This window comes from Penicillium solitum (genome assembly GCF_028829755.1).
Source record: "Penicillium solitum strain IBT 25940 chromosome Unknown utg000004l_segment0_segment0, whole genome shotgun sequence".
In the NCBI taxonomy this organism is placed as follows: Eukaryota; Fungi; Ascomycota; class Eurotiomycetes; order Eurotiales; family Aspergillaceae; genus Penicillium; species Penicillium solitum.
Window position 1 is genome coordinate 3,360,762 of NW_027072124.1, and position 25,139 is coordinate 3,385,900.

The window sequence follows — 25,139 nt, forward strand, 5'->3', positions numbered from 1 at the left end:
GGAACGTGAGTACCATGAGGATCATATGTCATGCTGGAAGATTATTCTGTCGATGTCGACCTGGAGAGCCGTTCTAGAGTTGAAATTGTGAGAAATTTACAGACTGGGTGGGGGTGGCCTTAAATAATTGACACCTCTGCTTATTGCTTTTTGACACAAGGATAGGTGATGCGGGGATATAGACCTTGGGGCGGCAATTCGTTCCCGTGATGCCACGTTTAATGCCACTTTTATGCAAGTCGTCAGCTTAAATAACTTTGGATGAACCTACTCAAAGTCATAGCTGCCAGAACTGGGAGCTAAGTATATTCGAACGTGCTCGGGCTATAGTTTCCACATTTCGATAAATATCTAAAACGATTGAAATAGTCAACATCCTGATATCAGCTGTTCTTTGATTCGCTGATGACCTTGACACTGTAGCTCACTGTAGCTAATATATTATGTGAGAGAATGAGAGGGCATTTATTCGTCTTGGGGCGTTTCATTTCGAAGAAAAAGGGAGTCTGCATAAAATAGTGTACAAATTCCGCATAGGGACTGCCTCATTGCCTTTCCATTCCCGTGCACGGGCCCGTGTGATCCCCTACTGGTGTGATGAACAAGATTCAAAGTTGATACGTCCTGCGTGATCTGCAGAGGCAAAATCTGGTCTATGAATATCCTTTGGCGTCGGTAAGACCTTTTCCGATGCGGTCGAGTTCAAGTGCTGGTCAAAGATGGCTAGAAACATCCCACGAAATCATATCATCGTCGCCTCGAGCACGTACTCATCAACGAACCGCAGCCACAAAGGCTGGATGGTGGCGTACTCAGGCGTCCCGTCCCCAGGCGCCCCATCTCCACTCGTCCCGTTCATGTGAATCACCCAAGTGGGGCTGAACTGTGAGATTGAACGCCACAGTGCTTGGTACAGTATGAGGCTGAGTTTTCATACTGCGGCCTGTCACTTTAATTTCTGTATTGTTCACAGATGGGTTTTCAGAAGTCATACTTATTTTACACACTCAGATGATACTCATCGCGCACTGAGTTGCAACTTGCCAGATCTTCCCATCTTTCACAAGTTTCGCCAACACCTCGTCACTCAAATCATCCATTCGAACGGGATCCCCCGTCTCACGAAGTTTCCCTTGCAAAGCTTGATCTAGACCAGAACAAAACATTGGAATATTTGACGACTTCCACACGTTCACTCCACTCTTCTTCGTCTGCACCGCGATCATCGCCAGGAATGTAACAGTCACAAGCACAATACAGGCCGGCAGTGTAACCCACTGCCAACGTACCCTAATCTGCGTCTCGCTTTGCCACGAAATGCCATTTACAGTGCCTAGAGCCTCGTCTTGGGGGATATCGTTCAGCGGGTCCCATGGTGCAAACTGTCGTTGACTAGCTCTACCCGACTGCCGAATGAACGTGCTGATTCCTGCTGCCATATTGGAAAATAAGGTTTGCGGGGATGACTCCATCAAAGGCTGGAATAATTCACTCCGTATCGATGTTGATGCGGCCTCAAATCCAAAGCGAGTCCCTATTCAGGTACTTGTGCCGACGCCATCCATTTGTAACTTTCTTCTTAACCATTCTTTTATATTGTCATGAGAACAAACATAGTAATTACCGTTCCGAGATCATGGAGAGGGCCTGCTACCTCCCTTCCCGTGGACAAGACTCTCCGTACTACTAGTATCCCGCTATTCGCAATCAGACCGATCCCAAGTAACCTCCATTTGCGTGGTCATGGTGATAGTGTTATCGGATTTGAATTTCGTACAATAGTGGCCAATCTCGTCATCTCCAGCCCCAACGGTAGTAACGGTCTGGTCGTGCGTCCGAGGCGTGAAGCTCGACGTTTCCAGGTTGTAGCTTAACCAGGTCCGCCCCCTACGGCTGGTGGGGCCGGCGTTTGGGCCGGTGGTCGTTCCCAACTGTGATTGGTGATCCACTAGCTGTTGATTGCCGCTAGTTTCAGAGACAGCTGATCCCCGTGCTTTGCCAAAGCTTCTTCGATTTTGATCTTGTCAGGGTCTTCATCCCGATCCTCACACCATACAGTTAGCGGCGACAAGATGTTCACGTTCAGCCATCTAGACGCAGACGCGTTTGAGAACCCCAAGAAAAACAGCGGCCGAAAAAGACCCCGCTTTCGGGAGCCCATATCATGTAACCATTGCCGAAAATTCAAAGTGCGCTGCGATCGCAAGTCGCCATGCAAACAGTGCCAAGATCGTGGAATGGACACACAGTGCACTTACTCCCGTTCTAAAATCCCAGCAGTCTCGCAATCTGCCAAAACACTAGTGTCCCCTCAACGGACAGAGATCGATCTACTCGCCTTCGAGCAGCTGACACCCCGCTCCTCTGATGAGATCTTCGATCCACTATCGGTTTTTTCCCACAACCCGACCACTGTCAGTCACGCCAATAGTGCCTTTAAGGGGTCGAACTTCAAAACAAGGCTGATTGGCGGCACCCATTGGATGGCCGCGAGCACCGATTTGCCCGTAATAGGGGCCGTGCTGGAGAAGACCGTGGATTTTCAACCGATGTGGAGAACTTTCGTGGAAGTCAAGTCTCTCCTTCGTGTCGCGAATTCGGTACCAACCGTCGTGAATGGAGATAGTAGGAAGCTGCTCAATCTCCTTCCCGATCGATCCACCTGCGAAAAGTGGATCAGGCGATTCTATGAAACATATGGCAGAATCTACCATGTGATCGACCAGAACTGCCTGATGACAGAGCTGGAGGAAGTATTTATCGCATGCATCGATGCCAATGAAGTGCACGCTCTCAAGATTCTGTTGGTCATTTCAATTGCCATGCAGGCCGACAATTCAGAGCGGCTACACGGGCGTCTGCTACTGCAAGAAGCGGAGAGCCGTATTCATACATCGACACAGTTTCAAAAACCTTGTGTCGGCGTCATGCAAGTTTTATTGTTGTTGATCATCATGAAGACCATCACTGCCTCTGACACTGACAAAATTTATAGCCTCATAGGTACTATGGGGCTGACTACGCAAATGGCTCTGAGCATGGGCTTGCATAGGGACCCGGCCTTGTTCCCCGGTGTCACTCCTTACTATTTAGAAGTCCGGAAACGATTATGGGCATGCTTCTTTCGATTGAATCTCGAATATTGCATCCGCAGTGGATCAAACTTCGGTATTCGACTGGAGGATGTCGACTGTCCCCTCCCGAGCCGTATCGACCTTTCTACCCTTGACCCAGGAACCATAATGGAGTCGGCTACCGTGTTGAACGAGGCCGAGGAAGCAACGGACCAGGCTTTTAGTATTGCTGCAATGAAGCTTGCCATAGTGAGGGCTCCATTACACCAGCAACTCTGCTCCACAACTCCTGAATTATCAAACGAGCTACGGGATCGAATGCGCGCCTCATTCTACAAAATCTTACGCGAGTTGCCTCCGAATCTGCAAGAGGGAGCTTCGTCATACAGTCCAATCGAAAAGCTTCAGCAAGCTTTGTTATCAATGCAGGTGCATAGCTTCATGATCATTATGACGCTCAATTTTGTCCAAGGGGTCCCATCTCATAATTCACAGCGGAGCGATCTCTATGAATTATGGGACAATTCAGTGTCCATTCTCCATCAGTTGCAGGATGTGTTACAGAGCGGCTCTGAGCTATCTAGTGTGGCTTACCATCTACTTTGGACTGACCTTGCTCGCGCAGCATTGACCGCATGTTTGGTGGTTGGTCGCCTACGGAGGATCAATATGGGAACAACTGTCTCCAATAACCCCCATCCCACGCTGGTCATCTTTCAACAGCTTTTGTTGAAATATCTAGACTCTTTATCGCAGATTCTAGCGCGAAGATACCACCTCGGCCCTGTTGCAGCAAAGACGAGACTTGTCATTACTGTCGCAACAACTGTTACTTCAAGCCTGGTCGACGACTTTGGCGGCTTGCAACAGGATTCCAAGTTCTTGCAGGTTGGCATCAAAGCTGCCGACGAGGTTGTAACCGAGATGGAGCGTTCTCTGAAACGTGAAACCCAAGACTCAACACCCGCCTTGCTGGGATTAAATACCGCAATGACATCAGCTCCACCAAGTGGCCTCACTCCTCTTACAGCAGACTGGATGGACCATACACAGCTCCCAGATCCCTTAATTCAGACCTTGTTTCCGAGCGACTGCGGCTTTTACCAGAATTCAGAGTCTCTGGGTCTGGGTATGCAGTCTGATTTATGTTTACCATATTCCATGGCGTCATTCAAACCTACATCGACGATCCAGTCCACGACTAACCTCTTGTGGGAAGACATATAAATTCGAACCTGCTATCACATAATTTTAAGACAACTATGCAATAGAGCTTTGTGGCATCCGTTAGTTAACTATATTAAGCATGTATATTTACATTCTCTATTGCCTTCTCTATCACAGTCACGACCTGATCTACCCCCAGACATGTTGACAAGCTCATGGCGTGCCCGTCTTATACACAAGCTCAAGCCTTCTTCAAAGCGAATCCTACCTTGACCACGCGAGCAACGATCAAGCACACACCTCCCGCCAATATGAAGATCCCGGAAAATGTCAACGTACCCCAGAAGACATCTCCCCCGGACGTTCGCTGGTGATCCAGAATTGCACCCGCCACAGGGCTACCGATCAACAATCCCAGGCCCGACGCAAAGAGGGTCATGCCAATGTTGGTGCCCAGCTTAGACAAATCGGGACAGAGGAAGGCGACCGTCGCGGGAAGCACAGCCTGGATAGAGCCGCTTGTCAGGCCGACAAAGACCGCAATAGCAATCAGACCCGACTGAGATTCCACGCTGATCCACGCGAGCATCAAGATACCCGTGAGCAGGACGGACGGTATCATGACGGATAGGTTACCGATCTTGTCGGCGATGATGGAGGGCATGACACGACCGGGGACCGAGCCCGCATTCATGATGATCAGCATATAGAAAGACAAGTCCCGCGAGATGCCGAGGTTGATACCATACTGCTCTATATAGAAGAACGGGATATAGAGACCGATGAAGATGAAGAATGCAGCGAAGAGCCAAATGACGAAGACAGGATCCCGGAGCGCCTCGACGTTTATCAGCGGCCCTGACTTGCGAGGCGGAAGACGAGGCTTCATAACAGCGACTGAGATGAGAAGCGTTCCCAACATGATGAACGCCATCACTCGGACCGCCCAGGGTAGTCCAATCTGGACGATCAGACGTCTCAGCACGACGGGGTAGATAATGCCTCCGACACTTGAGCCAGTGGCAGCCAAACCCAGCGCAGTGGATCGTCGCGTTGAGAAGTACGTGCCCACGATGGCAACGCTGGGGATGAATGACATTCCAGCGCCAATGCCGACACACAGACCTTGAGCCAAGATAAGCTGCCAGTACTCCTTACAAATCGACGTCACTGTTTGGTTAGCATATCTCTCGTTCTAAATAGGTGTCAAAACTCACTCATCATGCCAAAAACCTCGAAAAAGACACCTAGGGTGATATCTACGTAGAAATACCCAGCATCGAGAGCACGACCACACAGAACTCCAATCACCAGCATCAAAAACGCCTGCAGCGATCCAATCCAAGCAATTGAAGACTGCGATGACTCCCTCAGCAAGCCGGTACTATATTCAGACTGGAATGTGCCGAAGGTGTTCAAGAGACCCCAAGTGTTGAAGTTCAGGAAAAAGGCCCCTAGGACTTGGAGCCATGCTTTTGTGCCTCCATTGGGTGGTGGAGGGGGTCCTGCGAGTTTTGATGCTTCTTCTGCTGCTACCTCTGCCTTGATATGGCTGTTGACGCTCGTTGCGTCGGACTCGACGTCTTTTCCGAACATGGAAGACGGCTGGGAGGAGGCCATTGGGAGGTATATGACCGGGCTGAGGTCGAAGTTGAAACCACGAAAAAGTAGAGTGATGAATATATCTATGAAGATGTAATTCTCTTGCTACCAACAACTTGTTGAAGAAATTAACAACAGCTGACGGTGCGCTGAAATATATATTGCCTGAGCGACCTTCTCATCCATCAATCAACCTAACCAAACCGACCAATTGACCCTAAGCAAACTACATCGTCTTGCAAAGAAGCACTAGGCAGCTCGCAAGGCCCAATCATTAGAAAGAACAAACATCATATTAACAGATCTGGAATCTCTCCAGCAGATTACCCCATCGGGAAGTGCACGATCCGGAGTTTAATTACCGAAAGGGGAAGTGGATCGGGCCGATCAAGGATGAGCCTCGATCTGCCTCTTTGAGTCCGACTATCTCCCGCTTCGTGTCCCACGGACTTAAATTGTCACTTTGGGAATTTGCTCGTTTGGTGAGATTGTTGTAGGTTGGCACATCCAGTATGTGAACATCCTTCTCATCTGGGCAAGACCCAACTATTATTAACTGCACACGAACTACACGCCGGTGCTTTAGTAGTTGGTTGACCACCAGCGAATCCTCACTGGTTTAAGTTTTTATTTTCTGTGTTTGTCATTACTCTTTCTTTATTAAATCAGCCCTTATCCAATTACATTCTCGAGGAATTGGACAGACCAGCACAATTCCTGAGATGGCTATGGCTACGGGTGATTACAGCAACTGAAAGCTATATCGATAGAGACAGAAGAGCGCCAAGAGAGCGAGCAATGGGCAAATGCTGTCCTCAAACTACAATATCGGGGGAGAGCGTCAGTGTACAACAATCCTTTCAGATTTCCATCCTATCCTCTTACTCTCACTAACGTCACAGTCCGTGTCTAACAATCATAATCATAGTCAACCCAATGCTACTAGGGCTACCATTTAATCTTCAAAGCTCCAATATCACTGCAGTCGAAGGGACCCGTGGTCTTCGGCTTTGTCCAGCGCATCGGCAACACGCGATCCCTCTCCCTCGAACAGCATCGCATCATAAGTCGCCGCGCCCAAAACACAGCCGACAATAGGGGCGAAGAGCGGTACAACAAAGTAGTAGTTAGCCGCCGTAAACACCTCTCGGCCATAGACGATAGCAGAGAACAATCTCGGGCCAAAGTCTCGAGCTGGGTTAATGGCCTGTTTATATTTATTAGTGCGAATTTCTAACCGGATAACTTGGTGAACATACGTAGCCAGTTTGCCAACCCAATGCCGCTCCGATCATAAGCAGCAGCAAAAAGGAAGCGAGCTGTGGAGCAGGGAATCGATGGGCATTTGCCGGATCAGAGATGCTGAGACAGCCAAACATCAGCACAGCTGCACCCAGCATCTCAGAAAACACGGCCTCCCAGTTCGACTCGAAAAAGGCACCCGGGTAAGTCGAGAAGATACCCGCTGAATGGTGACCGACCGGGCTCAGGATTGATCCGCCGGGAATGGTGTATTCGGGGTCCCAAGCTTTGATGGCCGAACGGTAATTGATATATACGATCGCAGCACCGACAAACCCGCCCAGGAATTGTGCAGCCAGCTTGCCTGGGATTTGTTTCCACTGTCCTTCAGATGGACGCACAAGAGCAAGACAAATAGTCACGGCCGGGTTAATCGTCGGGCTGGGATCAGACAAATAGCCCGAGAGGGCCACGGCTGAAGCCCAGGCGAGGTTGATGGACAACCAGGTGCCGTAGTTGTAATCGGACAGCAGGCATTGGGCGACAACTCCATCGCCGATGACGATCAGCAGAGCTGTGCCGAGAAATTCGGCCGCATATGGCTTCAGTGCCCGACGAGGGATCATTGAGAACATGATATTGGAATCCGACTCCCTTAGCTATGTACAAGGTGGGTTGCCAACTCTCGAAAACCCCTGATTCCAACCAAGGTTGGTGTGGGTGTTTACATAATTCAATTAACTGGAGACACTGACGTCATACTAATCGGATCATCCTTGGATATGCCTAATACGGCATGCCGATTATCCCGATATCTCCAACTTATCTACGGAGTACATCTACAACATACGTACAATATGTAGAAGCCGAGTTCTGTTGTGTAGGGGCATCAGTATCCAGTCTGCGTCCAACACATTAGTGTCTAATTGTATACTGCTTCCTCTGTTTCTAGCCAGCCATGTTGTATTTCACTGTAATCATCTACGATCGGAGTATATTCGGGATCTCCGAAGGGGGGATAACTAGGATCGTGGAATGAGGGGGATATGTCGATAACGAGCGGGGTAAAATCAACAAAATTTGCCAGCCCAGGAACACTAGGGACTACACAAAGACTAGGAGAGAGAAGAGTTGAAGGAAGCAAAATGTAGTCAGGTTAAATGAAGCCATCTATCTATACACGAGGATATATCCGCCTAAGCCAGACAGTTGAACGAAATTTCATCCCTAGGGTGATCAAACAGATTAACTATATCGGTCAGGAAAGTGTACTCATAACCCTAGCAATACTCTATTAAAAAGGATAACAACTGTAAATAATGACTTACATGCCAATACAAGTAACCGTCAAATATCTTCAATATCAAACCGCATGTTCAGGCGCTGAAGATATTCACCATCGTAGAAGGTAACGATCCTTGCAATTCGCTTTATACCTTGGCCCCACGCACATAAAATAAAAGCCGCAACAGTCTTGCCCATTCTAGTACCCAGCAAAGCATCAAATTCGCGTGAGCGAGGATCCCAAATCCCTTGTTCGCTAAAAGAGTATAGGAGCCCTTCAGATCTACACACCTCATCGTGAATACATTGCACCGTGTCAGTTTCAGAGATATCAGTCACAAATACGTATTGGAGACTTTCAAGGGGAAAATCCATCTCATAAGCAGCTTTGGTAAATTCCGATATATGAGGAGCAGTGCTTCGCTTTGATCGGCGGATCCAATCGAAGAACACCACCCCTCGACCAGTTCGTCCTTCCCACCCCACTGGTGGACCTTGATGATTCTCAATTTCTATCTTGTTAAGCTCAACCGTTAGATCAGCGGGGTAGATCCAGGTGTCCCATGTTGAATCCAACCATACAGTTCCATGGGCGACAGAATAATCCCGAGGCTGGGGGTCATGTGTCACAGCGAATGTAGATAGAGAGTATGGACACCGCGGTTGATTACAGCGTTCCATCCAACTCCGTAGGGTTCGTCCTTTTTCTTCCCATGGAGAGTACCTAAGCATTTTCAATTAGAAGTTAGAGAGCTGGGTTAGAAGAGGTAAGAGAAATGGTCTGGAGTAATACTCACCAGCTCCTGAATTTAACAAGGCTGAAAGATATTGTTCAGCGCCTGGGCTTATAGATGCCTGATATCGCACAGTGATGATGACAAAGAGGGTCAGGTAACACCATTGTTTGAATAATGTCTAAGTAAAGAACGAGTATAAAGCCAGAGTGAACAATAAACCTCGCGACAAAGGAAAAAGCTGCCAAAGGGTGAAAGCAGTGTAAATCAAACAAAGCGCTGGTATCAATTGGAGGTAGGAATTGTGTATGATTATTATTTATGTGACCCTAGATAACCTTGAGTAGCAATGCTATACAATGGAATGTTAATGGAGTATGCAAACCAAACCCAGCACTATGCGATATGCAAGGTGTTGGTGCTTAATTAACAAGTCATTAACCAGCAAAACATCATCGGCCAAACAAAAGCGGGTATTACCCTTGCGGGAGATCTGTATAAAGCTCGACAGGCTCATAAACGGGAGTTGCAAAGTCTAAAATCAAAGCTCACGGCGGAAATTAGCCATCGGAATTCTGAACATGCTGCTCTGATACGGGAGCTTAAGGCGGATTTGGAAAAACAGATGAAGAAATCAGAGCAGGACAAACGAGCCCTCGAGAAGTCGATGGCAGATTTGCACGATGAGGAAGAACGGGCTTGGAGGAAGAGAATGAAAATACTGGAATACATGTTTCAGGCGGATCTCGCAAGTAACCTTGGAAATAGCAAGAGTTACATGATGTGGAAGAATCACTTGCGGAGATACGCAAGGACACGGCTCGACGCACCAAAAGGTCACAGCAGGTGACACTCCAATTACAACGATATGAGAAAGACGTCGAGAATGTTCGAGGTGAGGTTACAGAGGCCCGTGAACTCCATCAAAAGGTCAGCGGAAAAAGAAACTTGTTCGATGGCGCGGCCAATGGTATTGCCTCTGGTATTGCGATTGGAGTTATTTCTGCGAGTACGTTATATCATCTTCGACGGTATGTCGGAATATATTGCCATACTAACAACTACGTTGCTCTCGGCGGTGCATTACTTTGCACAGTAATGTAGAAGTAAGTATATAATAGCACCTAGCACGATCTAGCATCCAGGTTACCACAGATACTGTCTCCTATAGACTGGGTTTCCAGGCAGTATCTTCTTGCTCGGGTGCTGTTTTGGATATTTTAGAGATGTGATTCCTCTGATAACCTCATTGGGATTCGTATCATTCCACATGTGCATCATGTAGTTATAGAGAAAACATATATATCCATGCTCATTTTGGTCTTTCATAAGGTATAGAAATTTTTATAGAGGGAATAGTTTCATTTTAAATATGATTGAATTGTAAGCCAGGTATGGCCTTGTAAAAGAGAGATGAGTACAAGGCGGCAATTTTTGAGAAGGGAAGGTACGGCCTCGCAGGAAGAGCCCAGCTAACACCTGACACCTTCTGAGCTGATATTGACTCTTCAAAGCTCAGCAACGAGAACCGGGCTTTGACCCGAGAAAATGAGGCTTTGCGACACGAAGTTGTGGACCTAAACTTCCGGCTTAACTGGGTGTGTAACCTGGTATCTACCTAGTTCACCGCAAATTCGGCGGAAAAATGATTGTTTCTGTGGTTGATGAGGAGATGGAGAGCTTTGGGAATTAGCGGCGTATTATATATTGTTTTTGGTTTTTTTTTTTTTTTTCATTGTTGTTGTTCTGGTTTTTCTTTTTGGCCTGAAGGTGATATATTATTACCGACAGTATATTTAATTTGATATATATTTATCCACTTCGTATATCAAAAGATTGAAACAGAATTGAGGTTCACTAAACCACAATATCTTACTCCCACACCGCCGTAGCAGAATCAAGCTCGCGCCAAACCCTTTTAGGCCAAGCGCCTCAATGATTGCCAAACATCCAAACAATCCACGTAGATAGCAAGGAGAGTCCTACAAGCATCCCACAATCATAATCCTATCTGCTATCCAGATCCAATAAAGGTATGTGAATACCTTTTCCCTGGTTGGAAGAGGCTCTCCGCGCCCAAATTCGCCACCAATTGCGCCCCTTCTCCCCGCATTGGTCCGGGGTCGCGCGCGCATACCCCGTGGTATTTGGGACATGATGTCAGCCCAATGGAGTCTACACGCGTTAAAGTTTGAGTCAATCTGCTCGTATACTAACGAAATTCTGTGTAGCTCCTTTAAACCCTCCCAAAACTACCACCTTCAATTTATTCACAATGTCTGCCGAAGGCGCCTCTGCATCGGTACGTTGATCACCAGTGACACTGCGGCTGCACTATATCAAATATCAATGCGCAATTATGCCACGAAACATCCTGCACTAGCAATGCATTGCCATAAACGATCCTAACAATCATCCAGCCCATCCCCATTGAGGATCTTCAGAAGATCACCACCGAGGTACGCCCGCTTCCAAAATACCCCGTGGAATTAACCCCGCGCTAACAATTCACCCCAGGCCTGTGAGAATGCCCTCAAGACCAGTCAGACCTACGAGCACGACAACGTCGGAGACTGGAACTCCCAGATTATCGTAAGCACCACCACCACCACCACCATCGCCCTACTGCATGTGACAACACCAATACTAACAATCCCCCGCATAGAACACCGTCCTTAAGGCCCTGATCACCGCCACCGCACCCACCGATTCCTCCAAACCCCCTCCCTACCGCTTCACCGTGAACAGCACAATCGTGCAGCAGGGTGTGATTGACCCCTCCGTTGCTGCAGACGGCGCACTCAGCAATGCCGGTAAGCGTGGTATGCACTCCGCCTCCGGAGCCTTCTGGGACGTGAACCGCGACGGCATGTGGACTTTCAAGTACACCGGTGCTGAGGACCGAGGGATGGATGTTGTTGTTTGTGTGACCTGGTTTTCCGTTGTCGTATAAGGACGGGTTTGGTTGTTAGTTAGCTTGTTCTATGACGAACATATCCATGGATGGCATAAAGTCCCGTAAGTTGAGGTAGTGGCTTGGTCTGTGGTTTTTATCGGATTTGCGGATTTGCGTCACGAGCTTCATCTTTATTTTTTATGTATTTGAACTTTTGTTTTTAGTCTTCTGGGTATGTTCAGATCTGTTCTTTTTCTTCGTGTGATTTGATTTGAATTCGGTCTGAGCGTGGTGTTTATGTTTTCTTTTAGTCTATGGAGACTTGCCTGCGTTATTCGAGGAATTGAATAGCCTTGTAAACTCATATTAGACATGTTACCTTGATAAGAGTGTGTAGTGTAGAGAAAGAGAGCTTGGAATAAAAAATTGATATTGTTAGTGGTATCTCGACACTATGCAGTATCCTCTGTGGGATGAAAATGGGACAAGCAAAAATCTGCAGAATAATTCAACAATAAAGGTCTCCAGTGACCAACCGAAATACGCCGCATAACCAGGGAAACCTGGAAAACACCCATCATTACTTGCGCCATGCCATGTGTAGATTACCTAGAATAAGATCAACGCCAATACAGACCCATCAACTCATGAAAGCAAAACGCCGGTTAGCCGAGGCAACTCAGCCTTGCATCTTGCCCCTTGGCCCTAGCGAGGCTCTGAATAGTCGTTCAAGGCAACACAAACGGCACCCCGATGGTGTCCGCTGTACTGGCGGATGATATTGCCAGTGCCGAGCTCCCACAGACGAGCGTAGTGATCACTAGACACAGTCACGAGGTATGCACTATCTGCAGAGAAGGCGCAGTCCCAGACCCAGCGCTGGTGATTGGCGAGGGTGGTCTCCAGGAACAGTGTGTGGTTGACTGGATCCATAGGAGGTCCATCTGGGGATGAGGTAAATGTCTGTTGTGGTGTCTCTTGGCGAGGAGGGTTGTCGGTAATACGGAGAAGATCACGATCTTGAATGGGTGCGTCGAAAATGCGGAGCAGATCCCGAGACTGGGCGGGGACCTCGACAGGGGTTATCGGGGCTTCGACCGGTGTTTCGACTGGAGGGTTCAATGCCTCTTTCTCCTTCCATTGCTTCAATGCCAGTTTGGCAGGCGGAAATTCGGCGTCGAGGTTCCAAACCTTAGCAGTATGGTCCGCAGAGCAGGTTGCAAGGTGCTTAACATCTGGAGAGAGTAGAACTCGAGTGAGGTAGTCCTTGTGAGCTTGGAAGGTACAGACGGGGATAATGCGGGTGGTTTCGTCGGTTTGAACCATGCGCCACAAGTAGACATTTCCCTGTGGCGATATTAGGATATAGAACCATACAATGTCCCGTGAATCCAAAATGACGTACCTTCTTATTTCCAGCGCAAAGCAACGATCCATCGCTGGCAACACTGACACTGAGCACCGCAGTGTCCTCCTCCGGGATCAATTGGTGAGTACAGACGCTCTCACCCAAGTCCCAGACTCGGACCATACCGGCGTGGTCACCACTGATGAGCTCGCCCTGGTTGGGATGGATGACCACATCATTGACCGCAGCACGGTGAACGTAATTCCGCTGCAAGCTACCTGTTCGAGTATCCCAAACTTTCACAGTTCCGTCCTCGGAGCTAGTGACCATCCATTTCCCCTCGCAGTGGAATGCCACGCCGGTGATGTTGTTCGTGTGGCCTTCAAAGGTAATCACGGGGTTGGGATTGGTCGACTTTATATCAAAGAGCTTGACATTGTTGTGGCCCGCGGCAGCCAGGAACCTCTTATCCGGGGTAATACAAAGACGATTGACTTGGGAGTCTGGATGTTGGATTGTACGCGAACAGATACCCGAGAGCGCTTCCCAAAAGCTAGCAGCAATATAGTCAGCGAGAGTCCCGGTACAAATTGTCACGCTGTGGGTACTGCATAAATGCTGCACGCGCCTAGTTGAGCCTCAACTTACCGAATGGTATGGTCGTACCCCGCTAAAATATGCAACCAAGGTAATTAGCTCAATGCCTGGAAGAATGCGGGGAGCTCCTTGCGATGTTCCACGTACCGGTGCATAGAATGACACTCATATTCGCCAGAGCGGAGGCCAGTGGGTTATAGTGGGAGAAATAACCGGTCTTCGTGATATCCTCGTTCTGGGTACCACTGGAGTCCCTTGAGGCGTTAGGGGAGCTGTCAAGGCGAGACGGCCTAGGCCGAACGTCGGATGGAGTCCCGTTTTCTGCCATGAGTATCACGTGATTGTAGGTCCACGTGAGTAGAGCGGTGTCACTGCGTGACGGTAAGTCGATAAGATCAGGGCGGTGGGAAGATAAGACGATGGTACCTAAAGGGGAGGCGGTCAAATATGTGAACAGAACAACGGTTGCGGGTTGTTGTTTGCCTAATGAGGGCATCTCAAGATTTTCTAGATAAAGTGATAGTTCTGATTGATTGGTTTCTTTCTATTTCTGCATTTTTTTGAACAGTATTTTGAGTGAATTCTTCCTATTGTCATTAAATTAAGTACCACAAGGCTACGACTCCACAACAATTTGTTATCAAGTAGCGTACGGCGTACGGTCACTCTCGCACTTTAAAAGACGGCTTGATACTTCCTCTTCTTACCGCCGATCACGCGTTCCATTCTATTAGTTAGAGAAACGACGAGAGGAAAGGGCCACTGGGCTATTTGGTGCATCATGCATGATGGAAGAATGAAGGTCATTGATGCGAGGGACAATTTGCGTTAGCCAAGAAGTCCTCTCCAGTTTGTGTGGTGAAATTCGAGTGATGGAAGCCTCGATTGAGTAGATTAGTGAGAAGGGCATTGCTGCTTGTCTCTGAGCGTAATCTGAAAGATTATACGGTTAGCACTTTATTCGAGCAATGATCTCGATGCTCTCGATTGACATACCTTGTTATTCTTCTTCTTCTTCTTCTTCTTCTTCTTCTTCTCAGCTTCTTCATCCCGACTACCCAAAGGCGAAGTCGACTCTGCCCAATTTCGTTGTCCAAGAGAAGTGGAGGAACCGGCATGGGTATGCCCTCTACCTTCCCATAGAGTCGAATTCTCGCGTGGGCTCAGTCGAGAAGATATGGCAGCGCATCGGTCGTTACTATGATCCGCCCATGTTTGACGCCCTTAGGCCTGGGGGATGTTCCCCGTACCCGATCATGGTGTTATTTGCCTTGGGAAAGATACCAATAGCCACCGTAATTAGTTCGTCAAGCAGCAGAAACTGAACGATCATTGACCCTGGTAACCGAATCATCACCGCACTCTTTGTTTGCCCGAGACGATTGAACTGTCCCTCCCTGCTGAACGATACTTGCTCATATCCCCTTCTAGAAACGGGCACGCAACGTTTCGAGCCATAAGCACCTCCCGAAGGTTAACCCTGGCCACGGTATGACCCATTTAGCAATAGGTAGTGCGAAGCGTAGCAGGAATGCATAATATTGTCTTCCGAGGGTCCTGTTGCATGGCAACGAGGCCGTCACGCTCATATACTCAAACTTCGAAAGGAAAGGGTAGATACCTTATTTTGGCGAAGCATGAACGATGAACGAAGCTCTAGTAGTATGGCGACGTGTGTACTCCGTATAACGACGATAAAGGTGATCGGAGTCCGTGGTTGGAGGGAACCACTTGAAAAGTTGAGCAGGTAGAAGGAAGCTAGAAGGAAGCTAAAGGGAGTGTTCCTTTAGGCAGGAAGCGTTCTGCCAAAAGATAATCCTTGTAGATCACCTGAGATCCGAGATCCGAAAAGCCTGCGGTACGTGTGCGGATGGATTGGATACTCCATCACTCCGGGTAAAAGGAAGTCCCAGGTATAGTGGTAGAGTAAAATTCTAGACACAGGGGAACTTGGGCCGTAGCTATAGCGAAGGGTGCTTGATAGTACCCAAGCTCTTGGCTTTGTCTACATCTAGCTCACACACATTCATGGCCCACTCCTCTTAATTCTTTCACCTCCATCACTTTGGGGTCATCGGTGTCATGCCAGCTATGTGGGATAATATATGCAAACCAGGATCTGATCACATGTGACTCAAATGAAATGAAATGTTGATTGAACTATCTTCCGCATTTCGTTGTATCTGGTTTATTCTAGAAAGGCCCACTGCCCCATCTAGAGAATTTTCAAATGATCACGACCAATACAAAACATCAAACGAATTCCCATTGGCCATCCGTTTTCGTCATCATCCGGGGTAACGGAAGTAAGACGGAAATTACCTGGTATATGAATTGGTTGTGGTGGCATCCGTACGGCAATAATAGGAATCTATCAGACCTGTCGTTGGGAGTATATCCACGCCAGCCAATGGGCTCTCCTTCTGGCATTTTCACTACCTCCTATCCTTCTTTCGTACACAAGAAGTCTTGGGAAGTCTTCTGTCACAAGCTGCCCGGTTGGGAAGTTGCACCAGTTTATGCCCAAGGCAGTCTAGCTTCCTGACAACGATTGAAAGGGTGGCCAAGGGACCTAGAGAGCTACTTAAGCTCCCCGGTGCCTACAAAGCAGCACAAATCCTCCTCAATTTGATGCTCATTGGGAGTAATTATTGGAGGTCTCTGCACTTCCCGCTCAACTTGTCCATGGTAGAAGTGGAACTCAGGAGGGGAGAAGGACGAGGTTAGACCGAGGCATGTTCCGAGGCCGAGTTGGAGGAATATTACGAAACAGTAGGAGATTGAGGAAAGGGAGGGAGGGGCCAGTCGTTGGATTCCCTATCGGACTCGTCGAGGCCAGAATGTTCAAGGGTGGCGTCAAGCAGCTCCCATTTGTGGTTCTATTCGTAGGAAAGGGCTTCACTTAGGATCGCGTTCTCTGTTGCAGTGAAAGGCGTAAATCAATATTGAGGTGAGGCAGGACGATATGGTGGGATGGTTTGATACAGCGCTTGGCATCTCGTCACCAGCTTCTGGATGGGGAGAAGAATGTGGAGAATGAGACTGCGGTTCTTACTCGAGGTGAGTTCTCACGGACAGCTTCGAGGGGCACTGTGTGTTGACACCCATAGCTCGCAAATATTGAACGTTTCGGTGCTATTGACCAGGGTTTGATGTCATTACCATTTGGGGGCTTTGTTGTATTGCCTTCTGGTTGTCTTGCAATTAGTGCCTGCGATTTCAGGTAGATTGCCAGAAGTTGAAGTAAATTTCCTAGGCTAGAAGAATCACACATGTCAGATTCAGTGCTTCCATTCCCCGCCCAGGCCAGCCAGGATGAGGAAATGATACTTACCTCAAGTATAGTCGCAACGGTGCGCATAACGGTATTCTGTGCCTACCGGGGAGCTCCGGAATAGCCGACCTTGCCTGCTATGCTGCTGCGTCGCGATCGGCCAGCACGCCGTCTTTTCCTCTTTGTATGCGAGGAGAGGTCCGCAGAGACTCCATTTTGGTGGTCCGAAGATCACACCCCGATCTAGAATCTTTGATTCCACGTTGATAAAGTGGCTGGCACATTCATCCAAAAGGCCAGGTAGATGGAAATATCTGCCTAGATAGGGATATGAGAATTTATCTTCGACTGTCCAATCTAGTTGTGATGGGACATGCCTTGGTGGCTTCCCATACAGCTTCCTGTAATGATAATGGCAAGGTGGGGGAAGAGAATTGAGAGGAAGAAGCTTGTCCCATCGAGAAGCGTCTGAGTGTTGTTTATTGTAGGACTTTCCCGGTCTATATCGGATGGAGGTGAAGGGAAGGGAGGGGGATGTTTGTTTGTTGGACAGGGAAGAAGGAAGGTTATAAATAGAAGGTGGAGTCCATTCTCACTCTGTCAATCCTACACAGTCCCCTTTCTATATACTTCCCACCACCTTACAGAAACCAAGAATCTAAGCTTCGGCCGGCTTAATCCATCAATATCTATTTATATTACTAGCTACGAACGTGCTTGTGAGGAACCAAGCGAAGTGCCTATAAGTACAAAAGGGTGCTTAACAATATTCTTATCAACTACCTCACCAATGCTGAGGCGAGAGAAGAATGGGTACACAAGAAGGACTCCCTAGTGATTTCCTAGAATGGAAGTCACCTCCACTTTGCCTTGCTTATATGCTTTACTATTTTTCATCCTTCCTTCTTCCCACCATTCCCCGCCCTCGCAGCCCTTCGCAGCTATCTTCTTGCTGTCTATTCCTCACATTTCTCACTTCAAACATTTTGTACTCGATCACACTTCTAGCATGTCTCATAACGTGGAGCTCCCTGGCTACTTTATTGTGAAGCCTGCCGGTGCTACCCCTAGGAGGACGAGAACTGGCTAGCTGAGTCTCCCATCATACGAGCAGGTGAGTGCGCATAAACTCCGCGTTTGAACAAACTTTCGAACAATGATATTTACCAAAAGAAAGCTTTCGAGCAATGGAAAGAGTGCTAATCAATGAAATGAACGTTAATAATAGACATTGGACGGTGAAATCATGACATGATAATATACCACTCTAAGCCAACGCGAAAGACATCGACGGCAACTGGGTGGAACCGCCGAATGGAGACAGGGTGTCCGACGAGGATGCATATCTGGCGAGAGAATAAATGGTTATAAAGGAAATACCCACCTGACACAAAATCGACCTCCACCGCAACGCAGAGCTCATGACTGCTCCTTACAGTCTACTCTACCATCATAGCCCATTGACGAGGCCTTCGCCACCTTACATTCGTTCCTCGCACCGACAAAATGACAACCTTTGGCAGGTTGCCAAGGTTAGACGTCACCGCAACCAGCCAAACAATTATGGGAGCGGCAGATGGGATGAAGGCCGTAGCCACTATATAGCCTCAGCCGCTTTTGCACCTATTACCGCCCACCTCAAGTATACCTCATATACTACGAGCAAAGAGGCACAAATCAATCAAAACAGCCCTTTTGTCGCAAGCACGCAGGCTTGGGGTTGCTCATTGATAAAACCAAGGCTGGAATATGAATCGTCACCCGCTACCTTGTCTACCGATGGGAAATATCTTGTATACTCGCAAACAGCGACGAGCTAGGACGGCTCTATGGTTAGTCTCTCCAGAACTTTCATTCACTAAATATTTGATCGATTGTTAACTGATCAATCACAGATTCCTTTTGGTCCAACCGATACGTTCCATTCTCTATCTCTGATGCCTGTGACCGTATCCTCCCCCGACCCCCTACCCCCGACCCCCGGCCGCGTTCAACATAGTGTCAACTGGATGGTGCCATATCCTGGTCCCGGTCCCCTATATTTATCTATCGCACAGTGACCATACCAGACCTGATCTCCGTAAGCCATTTGCGGGAGGTTGTACCGGGTATTTACTGGTCTACGTTCCCAAATCTCGATTTCGATCCAACCAATTCGATGAATCTCGAAACGAGGTTTAAGGACGAGAGACAGTGTAGCTCCAGCGAGAAGCGGAAAAGGAAACGCAGCCCAGTACCATCCTGCTGTTGTTCCACGGCTTTCCTCAAAGGAAAGCAGCGAAATGAGTATTCGAAAGTCGCCTCTATAATGTTGCAAAAGGTCAAGGTTCACTGACACATTACAAGGCATACCCGTGCGGCGGGAATTGTCTGGCCGATTTCCTCATATCTGCGATTCACCTTCAACAAAGGAAATGGAGAGGTCTTGAAGGGAAAGGTCCCTATATCGCTGCGTTGTATGACCTATCTGACGTTTTCTAACCGCACCGCCTGGTCTCCGCAATCTGCGCAGCTACCCGCGACATCCTAAAGGACCTCGGTGTGAATTGCTTCTATGAGTTTGGGACTCAGGACATGGACGGATGCCTAAGGCCAAACGTGTGCTATCTTCCCGAGTTACCGCCCTGTTGGATGATACGTCTGCTTGCTTTACGCCGATTATTTTAGCCACCTCCCCACTGGCCTTTTGACTCAGCTATCACCGCCCTCGAAAATAGTTTCAAAATGCGGACTGCGTGGCACATGCACCAGTTCCTATGCAGCTGTCTAGAACGCCGCATGATCTTGTCATCGACTGCACAGTGCGCACTATACTAGCGTTTAACACCAAGCAGAAGGACCGGGTATGGAAGATGCTGATTTACGCCCACACCACATGGAAAAAACAAAACCGAGCTCGGGATAAAGATAAGCCTCGTGACAATGAGCTGAATTTGATCTCCAGCACAATCAAAGTTTACATGGCTCAGTTTGGTGTTATTGGCCTGTCCCGCGCTGTCTCGAGTTATACCCTTTAATCACATGTATTTCTTATAATGCTAGGAAGTATTACCGTTAAACATCCATGGCATTTCATTCCTAAGTAGCGTCAGACTACCAGTGCCACCTCTTCACTTTCAAAATTACCTTCTGACGATAGAGGTCATGGCTCACCAGTCACCTGCACAAAGTTTATATCTAACAGATCCCCGAAGCTCACTCTAGCATCCCTTGACATGTCTCCACCCTCATATGGTAAGCGCCACAACAACCTTCCACTCAATTGTTCCATCTCTTGGGCCCGCAATTTCAATCAGACGCGACGAGATGAGATTTATCCCAGGACCACAAGGTCTGTGATTATCGTCGAATATGCAAGGTGCCATGCCACTAGACCAGCGCGGTGATAATTGCGAGTGAAGGTGTTTCAACGGCATTTCTCCAGAGGCCGTCCGGTGGATTTGTCGCACGGCCACACCCTCTCCCACCCTATATCTGAGGACGACGTGTAGGATGGCTGTGTCCAGGATATCGCTTTCTCGAAAATGTCAAAAGGGGAAAATCAATGTCCAATCGCTTCGATTCTTCCCAGTCGGTGTGCCAAAATATGGGATCGATCTCACACGACATCGGGTCTGCTGGCCATGGAACGGTGAAGCATATCATCAAATGGTGTCGGCTCAATCTGCGTTGTGGTAATCCAGGCTCGGGAACAAGCCTACCACATTGTCTCACCATTGTCTAACGATAATTGGCATTCTCCGTACGAGGAGAGGAGACTCGGATGTCCGGGAGCTGCCCAAGGTGCTCCTTGTGTGTCATCATGGGAAAGGTGGATTGGTGCGTGGACAAAGTAGTTAAAGCGGGGTGGCTGCACTCTTCTTGCCCGCTTCATGAATGGAACAAAGGTGGTTGGCATACCCGAACCCCCAACGAATGGTGAGGAGATGATCATACTGAAAAGCAGGATTCATGGACCTGGCAAATTTCGCGCCAAGTTATGTGGATGGTTCTTCAGAATAGAGTGGGGATTGACATCTAGAGCGGCACTTATCTCACTCATATTGGCAGCAGTGTGATTGCCAGAGCTCCAAGGACTACTTCCATATATCATCGAATATCCCGATGTGTGGAATCGGTTGTCAATCAAAGGATTAAAGAGCTTATGAGAGACATTGCAGATGCTTAATCTGGAATAATCATGTAGATTGCAAGTGAGAGACAGAGTTTGAGAAGAAGAAGAGGAAGTGGGAGGTAAACACAGAATATGGGTTCCAGGTAGCTACCTCCAGGGCTCCTTCCCTCCACATACTTTCCTTCACCGTTTCCCCCCAATCCATCTCAACATTCCTCCCTTGTTATATCTTCTCAGACCTTTTCATCGCCAGTAAGACTAAAGGTAGTGGTAAACTCAAAAGCCCCAGCCTCAAGTCTATGGCCCTCAAACGCACCAGGGCCACAGCTCGCTGTTCCAATCCCATGATGCGCATAGTCGATATTAAGCTCAGTTTCATTATCCAGCTCCGAAAGCTCATATGGATGTTTAGCCCTGTCAAGCTCCGCCGTCGCATACTTCCGAAGGGAGAAACTAAACGGTGTATCCATAGACGCCCAAATCTCGGGAATAGGTGCAATCGCCCCAGCAGAGGCAGCATAAGACGTATCCGCAGGCGAGGAGTGAACATTCATCCAGCGTGTATCAATGTGGTTTCCGTTCTCCTGAGGCCACTCATACGGCGTCTCGAGACCATTCTCAATCGAGGCCGTGTACTTTCCAAACCGTGCAGCCGACTTTGTATCACGGTACGATTCTCCAGGACCTCTTCCGAACCACGTGGCAGCATCATATTCTCGTGGAAGACGGAGTGTGAGACCCATTCTTGGGATGTATTTTGGGTGCGTGCCTGTGAAGTCACCCTTGACATGCAGCCTCACGGATGTCTCCGTGATGGTGTACGTGAGGATAGCCTCGAATGCCCATTCCAGCACGGTTGGTGCCACGCGGACTTTGGTGGTGATTAGTATGCTTCCGTTGTCGTCATTGACACGCCAGTTGGCGGATTCGACGAGCATCCGACTGCTTTTTACGCGGAAGCGGTTCCACTCGGCACTAGGTCCCGCTGATCCAACGTCGTTTTGTGTCAAGGCGCGGTATATCCCTAAATGTGGTCCGCCGTTGAAGACTTTTCCTCTGTCGGTGGACCACGACAGGTCGCCTCTGATCAAATCATAGGTGAAGTGCGAGGCGAAGCTGTTGGAGTTGATGTATAGCCGGCCCGGTCCCTCCTGAACTGACATTGTTGATTGTGACGAGGTCACTGATGAGGGAATTGCGACTTTTTGATCCTCAAACAAGGGGATTTGTGCCCAGGCAACCTCATATCCTTCGGATGCCCAGGATGTGGCCGCTTTGAGTCGGAAATTGATAGTAAGCCAGCTTGGATCAGACCTAAAAGTCACACTATCGGGCAGATCCAGAACCTTGGATTCTCCTGGTTTAATCTGGGGTATCTGCCATGGTACTGGGTCAGTGTTTCCGGTTTCCTTGACAATGTGCCATGAGATGGACAGGTGGTCGAGGGTATTGAAGTCGTAGTGGTTTACCACCTCCAGAGAGCTTCCCTTGAGATTCACCGTGACTGGTTCAATTGCCTTTTTGTATTCGGTTAGCCCCGGGCTGGGTGTGTGATCCGAAAAGACCATTCCGTCAAGGATAAAGTCGGCATCATTGGGCTCGTCGCCAAAGTCGCCGCCGTATGCGTAATATGAAGTCTTACCATCTCTCTTGAGGAGGCCATGGTTACACCACTCCCAGATGAACCCACCTTGGAGCAGCTTTTCGGTGCGGTAGGCCTCGATGTATTCTTTCAATCCACCTGGTCCATTGCCCACTATTTTCAAAGCACGGGTTAGAAGACATCATAGGTGTTGTATCAAGCACAAGCATGAATTTCAAACTCACTAGCGTGCGCGTATTCGCATTGTATCAGAGGTCGATCTGGCTTCTCCTTGATGTGCCTTTTGAGATCATCGATACTCCAGTACATGGTGGAATATAAATCAGCGCTGAGGGCCTCCCGATCACCCTCGTAGTGAACGAGACGGGTTGGGTCGGCCTCTTTAGTCCACTTGTACATACTCGCGTGATTCTGGCCGTAGAACGCCTCGTTGCCAAGCGACCACATGATGATACAAGGGAAGTTCTTGAAGCGCTGAACAAGCTCAGCAGCACGATCAAGATAAGCATCCTTCCATTCTAGATTGTCGGACGTCCATTTGGTAGCCATCTTGTAGGATGTCTCCTGAATTTCGTATTCAGTCATAAGGTGCTGGTTTGGGATATTGGAGCGTTCCACGGGGTCAAAGCCGTGAGTCTCAAGATCAGCCTCGGCCATGACGTACAGACCAAGTTCATCACAAACTTCGTACAATCTAGGGTCATTGGGTTGGTGACAGCATCGCAAAGCGTTGATGTTGTGTTTCTTCATCAGAATGAGATCCGCACGCATATTTTCATACGGCACGGCGCGGCCATGGAGATGGTGATGCTCGTGGCGGTTCATGCCGTATAAAATGATGGGCTTGCCGTTAACTAAGAAGTTCGCTCCTTTTTGCTCGATGCGCCGGAATCCAACCCGCTGAGTAATTGTACGGCCATTGAATGATAGGGTCAATGTATAGAGAACAGGATCTTCGGCAGACCACAGCTTCAAATCATCTCCAGATACATTGATATGACCGGAGTCCTTAGAAGAAAATGACAGTTCATTTAGCAACGTGCCATCCGGTCGATATAACCTGGCCTGAACATCGCCATTTTCTCCCTGTATCTTGACATCTGTGAGCAGGTGGCCTGTAGATAGATCTGCGCTGAGCATTGGTACGGCGTTGAAGTCGACCACCGAATTTAGCGGAAAGGCAAGCAAGCCAACATCTCGGAATATACCACTGAGCAACCATTGATCCTGTCGCTCGATATACGATCCATCACAGAACTCGTACACACGCACCGCAATGGCGTTCACAGATTCGGTTGGTTTGAGCAGAGATGTGATGTCAAACTCGCTGGGATTACGTGAACCTTGCGAGTATCCGACCTCTTCTCCGTTGATCCAGAGATGAAAAGCACTATCAACGCCTTCAAAGCGAATGCGAATCTGCTGTCCTTTCCACGTGGAGGGAGTTACAAACTGCCTCCAGTAAGATCCAGTCTCGTTTAGTAGTGGCACTTGAGGGGGATTCACGTTGAATGGATAGTTGACGTTGGTGTAGGTCGGATGGGAATATCCCTGTAGCTGCCACATGCCTGGGACTTTAATGTCGTCCCAACTCAAAGGATCGGCAGCAGTCCACTCAGGTGCCTCAAAAGGAGAAGCATCGTGTCGGAATTTCCACGTGCCGTTCAGGGAAATATACTCGCTTTTGTCGCTGTTGAAAGTGAGGGCCAGTTCCTCTGAAGCGTAGCTGTAGAAGTGCGCCCGCGGTGGAAGGGTGTTCTTGTGGATCACATTTAGGTTGTTCCAATCCGGTATAGATTTAGGGAAAGACATCCTCAGATTGTTTATCTTCAAAGAAATAACACTGCTTGAGACACCGCCGAGAGATGTTGTGAGGGGTGATCAGATAACCCCGAGCAATGGCGGGGCTAATCTTTTGGCAAGCCACTACAGTAGTTTCCGACCAACACCGGGTAAATATGAAGTACATTTTGCCGAAATTATGTGCCAAGAAATGACCCTCCTGGTAGGTTCGTAAGGTTCCGATAGGCGCGATAAATACGGGGGCCAATTAGTTATGAGGGAGTATATTGTGATGCGGAAGAAGGCTCAGTGAGAATGAGGAGGTACATGGATGACTGTGTTTACAGATATTCAAACCATATTTGAATAATTTGGGTGAAATGTAATCGAACTTGCATCTTGGGGACGCCAGACAAACCAGA

The 25,139-nt window shown here is 48.4% G+C and overlaps 10 protein-coding genes across 10 annotated transcripts; 4 read left to right on the forward strand and 6 right to left on the reverse strand.

Moving 5' to 3' along the window:
• Positions 1 to 1,007: 1,007 nt before the first annotated feature.
• N7455_007277 (uncharacterized protein) lies at positions 1,008 to 1,439 on the reverse strand (the record flags this gene model as incomplete). Its single annotated transcript, XM_040957705.2, has 1 exon — positions 1,008 to 1,439. The coding sequence occupies one exon, from the start codon at positions 1,437 to 1,439 to the stop codon at positions 1,008 to 1,010; it is 432 nt and encodes a 143-aa protein (XP_040811746.2).
• Positions 1,440 to 2,072: 633 nt separating this feature from the next.
• On the forward strand, positions 2,073 to 4,301 carry N7455_007278 (Zn(II)2Cys6 transcription factor; the record flags this gene model as incomplete). Its single annotated transcript, XM_040957808.2, has 1 exon — positions 2,073 to 4,301. One exon carries the CDS (start codon positions 2,073 to 2,075, stop codon positions 4,299 to 4,301), a length of 2,229 nt encoding a protein of 742 aa, XP_040811851.2.
• Positions 4,302 to 4,482: 181 nt separating this feature from the next.
• On the reverse strand, positions 4,483 to 5,861 carry N7455_007279 (MCT family MFS transporter; the record flags this gene model as incomplete). The annotated part of the gene is made up of 2 exons (XM_040957833.2): positions 4,483 to 5,411; positions 5,459 to 5,861. 2 exons carry the CDS (start codon positions 5,859 to 5,861, stop codon positions 4,483 to 4,485), a joined length of 1,332 nt encoding a protein of 443 aa, XP_040811832.2.
• Positions 5,862 to 6,614: 753 nt separating this feature from the next.
• On the reverse strand, positions 6,615 to 7,780 carry N7455_007280 (uncharacterized protein). Its single transcript, XM_040957805.2, has 2 exons — positions 7,103 to 7,780; positions 6,615 to 7,050 (listed from the first exon to the last, which is right to left on the reverse strand). The coding sequence occupies exons 1-2, from the start codon at positions 7,718 to 7,720 to the stop codon at positions 6,820 to 6,822; spliced, it is 849 nt and encodes a 282-aa protein (XP_040811823.1). The 5' UTR covers positions 7,721 to 7,780; the 3' UTR covers positions 6,615 to 6,819.
• Positions 7,781 to 9,452: 1,672 nt separating this feature from the next.
• Positions 9,453 to 10,335, forward strand: N7455_007281 (uncharacterized protein; the record flags this gene model as incomplete). The annotated part of the gene is made up of 4 exons (XM_065605577.1): positions 9,453 to 9,521; positions 9,549 to 9,855; positions 9,876 to 10,134; positions 10,275 to 10,335. The coding sequence occupies 4 exons, from the start codon at positions 9,453 to 9,455 to the stop codon at positions 10,333 to 10,335; spliced, it is 696 nt and encodes a 231-aa protein (XP_065461431.1).
• Positions 10,336 to 11,065: 730 nt separating this feature from the next.
• N7455_007282 (dynein light chain Tctex-type family protein) lies at positions 11,066 to 12,105 on the forward strand. The gene is made up of 5 exons (XM_040957678.2): positions 11,066 to 11,136; positions 11,335 to 11,405; positions 11,524 to 11,562; positions 11,621 to 11,695; positions 11,769 to 12,105. The coding sequence occupies exons 2-5, from the start codon at positions 11,379 to 11,381 to the stop codon at positions 12,054 to 12,056; spliced, it is 429 nt and encodes a 142-aa protein (XP_040811863.1). The 5' UTR covers positions 11,066 to 11,136; positions 11,335 to 11,378; the 3' UTR covers positions 12,057 to 12,105.
• Positions 12,106 to 12,704: 599 nt separating this feature from the next.
• On the reverse strand, positions 12,705 to 14,440 carry N7455_007283 (WD40 repeat domain-containing protein; the record flags this gene model as incomplete). The annotated part of the gene is made up of 4 exons (XM_040957788.2): positions 12,705 to 13,346; positions 13,405 to 13,900; positions 13,996 to 14,017; positions 14,092 to 14,440. The coding sequence occupies 4 exons, from the start codon at positions 14,438 to 14,440 to the stop codon at positions 12,705 to 12,707; spliced, it is 1,509 nt and encodes a 502-aa protein (XP_040811717.2).
• A 398-nt stretch (positions 14,441 to 14,838) lies between these two features.
• On the reverse strand, positions 14,839 to 15,202 carry N7455_007284 (uncharacterized protein; the record flags this gene model as incomplete). The annotated part of the gene is made up of 3 exons (XM_065605578.1): positions 14,839 to 14,877; positions 14,941 to 15,142; positions 15,195 to 15,202. 3 exons carry the CDS (start codon positions 15,200 to 15,202, stop codon positions 14,839 to 14,841), a joined length of 249 nt encoding a protein of 82 aa, XP_065461432.1.
• Positions 15,203 to 19,974: 4,772 nt separating this feature from the next.
• Positions 19,975 to 20,235, forward strand: N7455_007285 (uncharacterized protein; the record flags this gene model as incomplete). Its single annotated transcript, XM_065605579.1, has 1 exon — positions 19,975 to 20,235. The coding sequence occupies one exon, from the start codon at positions 19,975 to 19,977 to the stop codon at positions 20,233 to 20,235; it is 261 nt and encodes an 86-aa protein (XP_065461433.1).
• A 1,330-nt stretch (positions 20,236 to 21,565) lies between these two features.
• On the reverse strand, positions 21,566 to 24,747 carry N7455_007286 (putative beta-galactosidase; the record flags this gene model as incomplete). Its single annotated transcript, XM_040957715.2, has 2 exons — positions 21,566 to 23,088; positions 23,160 to 24,747. 2 exons carry the CDS (start codon positions 24,745 to 24,747, stop codon positions 21,566 to 21,568), a joined length of 3,111 nt encoding a protein of 1,036 aa, XP_040811782.2.
• Positions 24,748 to 25,139: the final 392 nt, after the last annotated feature.

What these genes read in the sequence shown, in the direction of transcription:
- N7455_007280 (XM_040957805.2), bottom strand. Translation starts at nt 7,720, where the DNA reads ATGTTCTCAATGATCCCTCGTCGGGCACTGAAGCCATATGCGGCCGAA. An exon ending in TGGGTTGGCAAACTGGCTAC is followed by an intron (nt 7,051 to 7,102) that starts GTATGTTCACCA and finishes AAATATAAACAG; the next exon opens with GCCATTAACCCAGCTCGAGA.
- N7455_007282 (XM_040957678.2), top strand. Translation starts at nt 11,379, where the DNA reads ATGTCTGCCGAAGGCGCCTCTGCATCG. An exon ending in TTCAGAAGATCACCACCGAG is followed by an intron (nt 11,563 to 11,620) that starts GTACGCCCGCTT and finishes AATTCACCCCAG; the next exon opens with GCCTGTGAGAATGCCCTCAA. An exon ending in ACTGGAACTCCCAGATTATC is followed by an intron (nt 11,696 to 11,768) that starts GTAAGCACCACC and finishes TCCCCCGCATAG; the next exon opens with AACACCGTCCTTAAGGCCCT.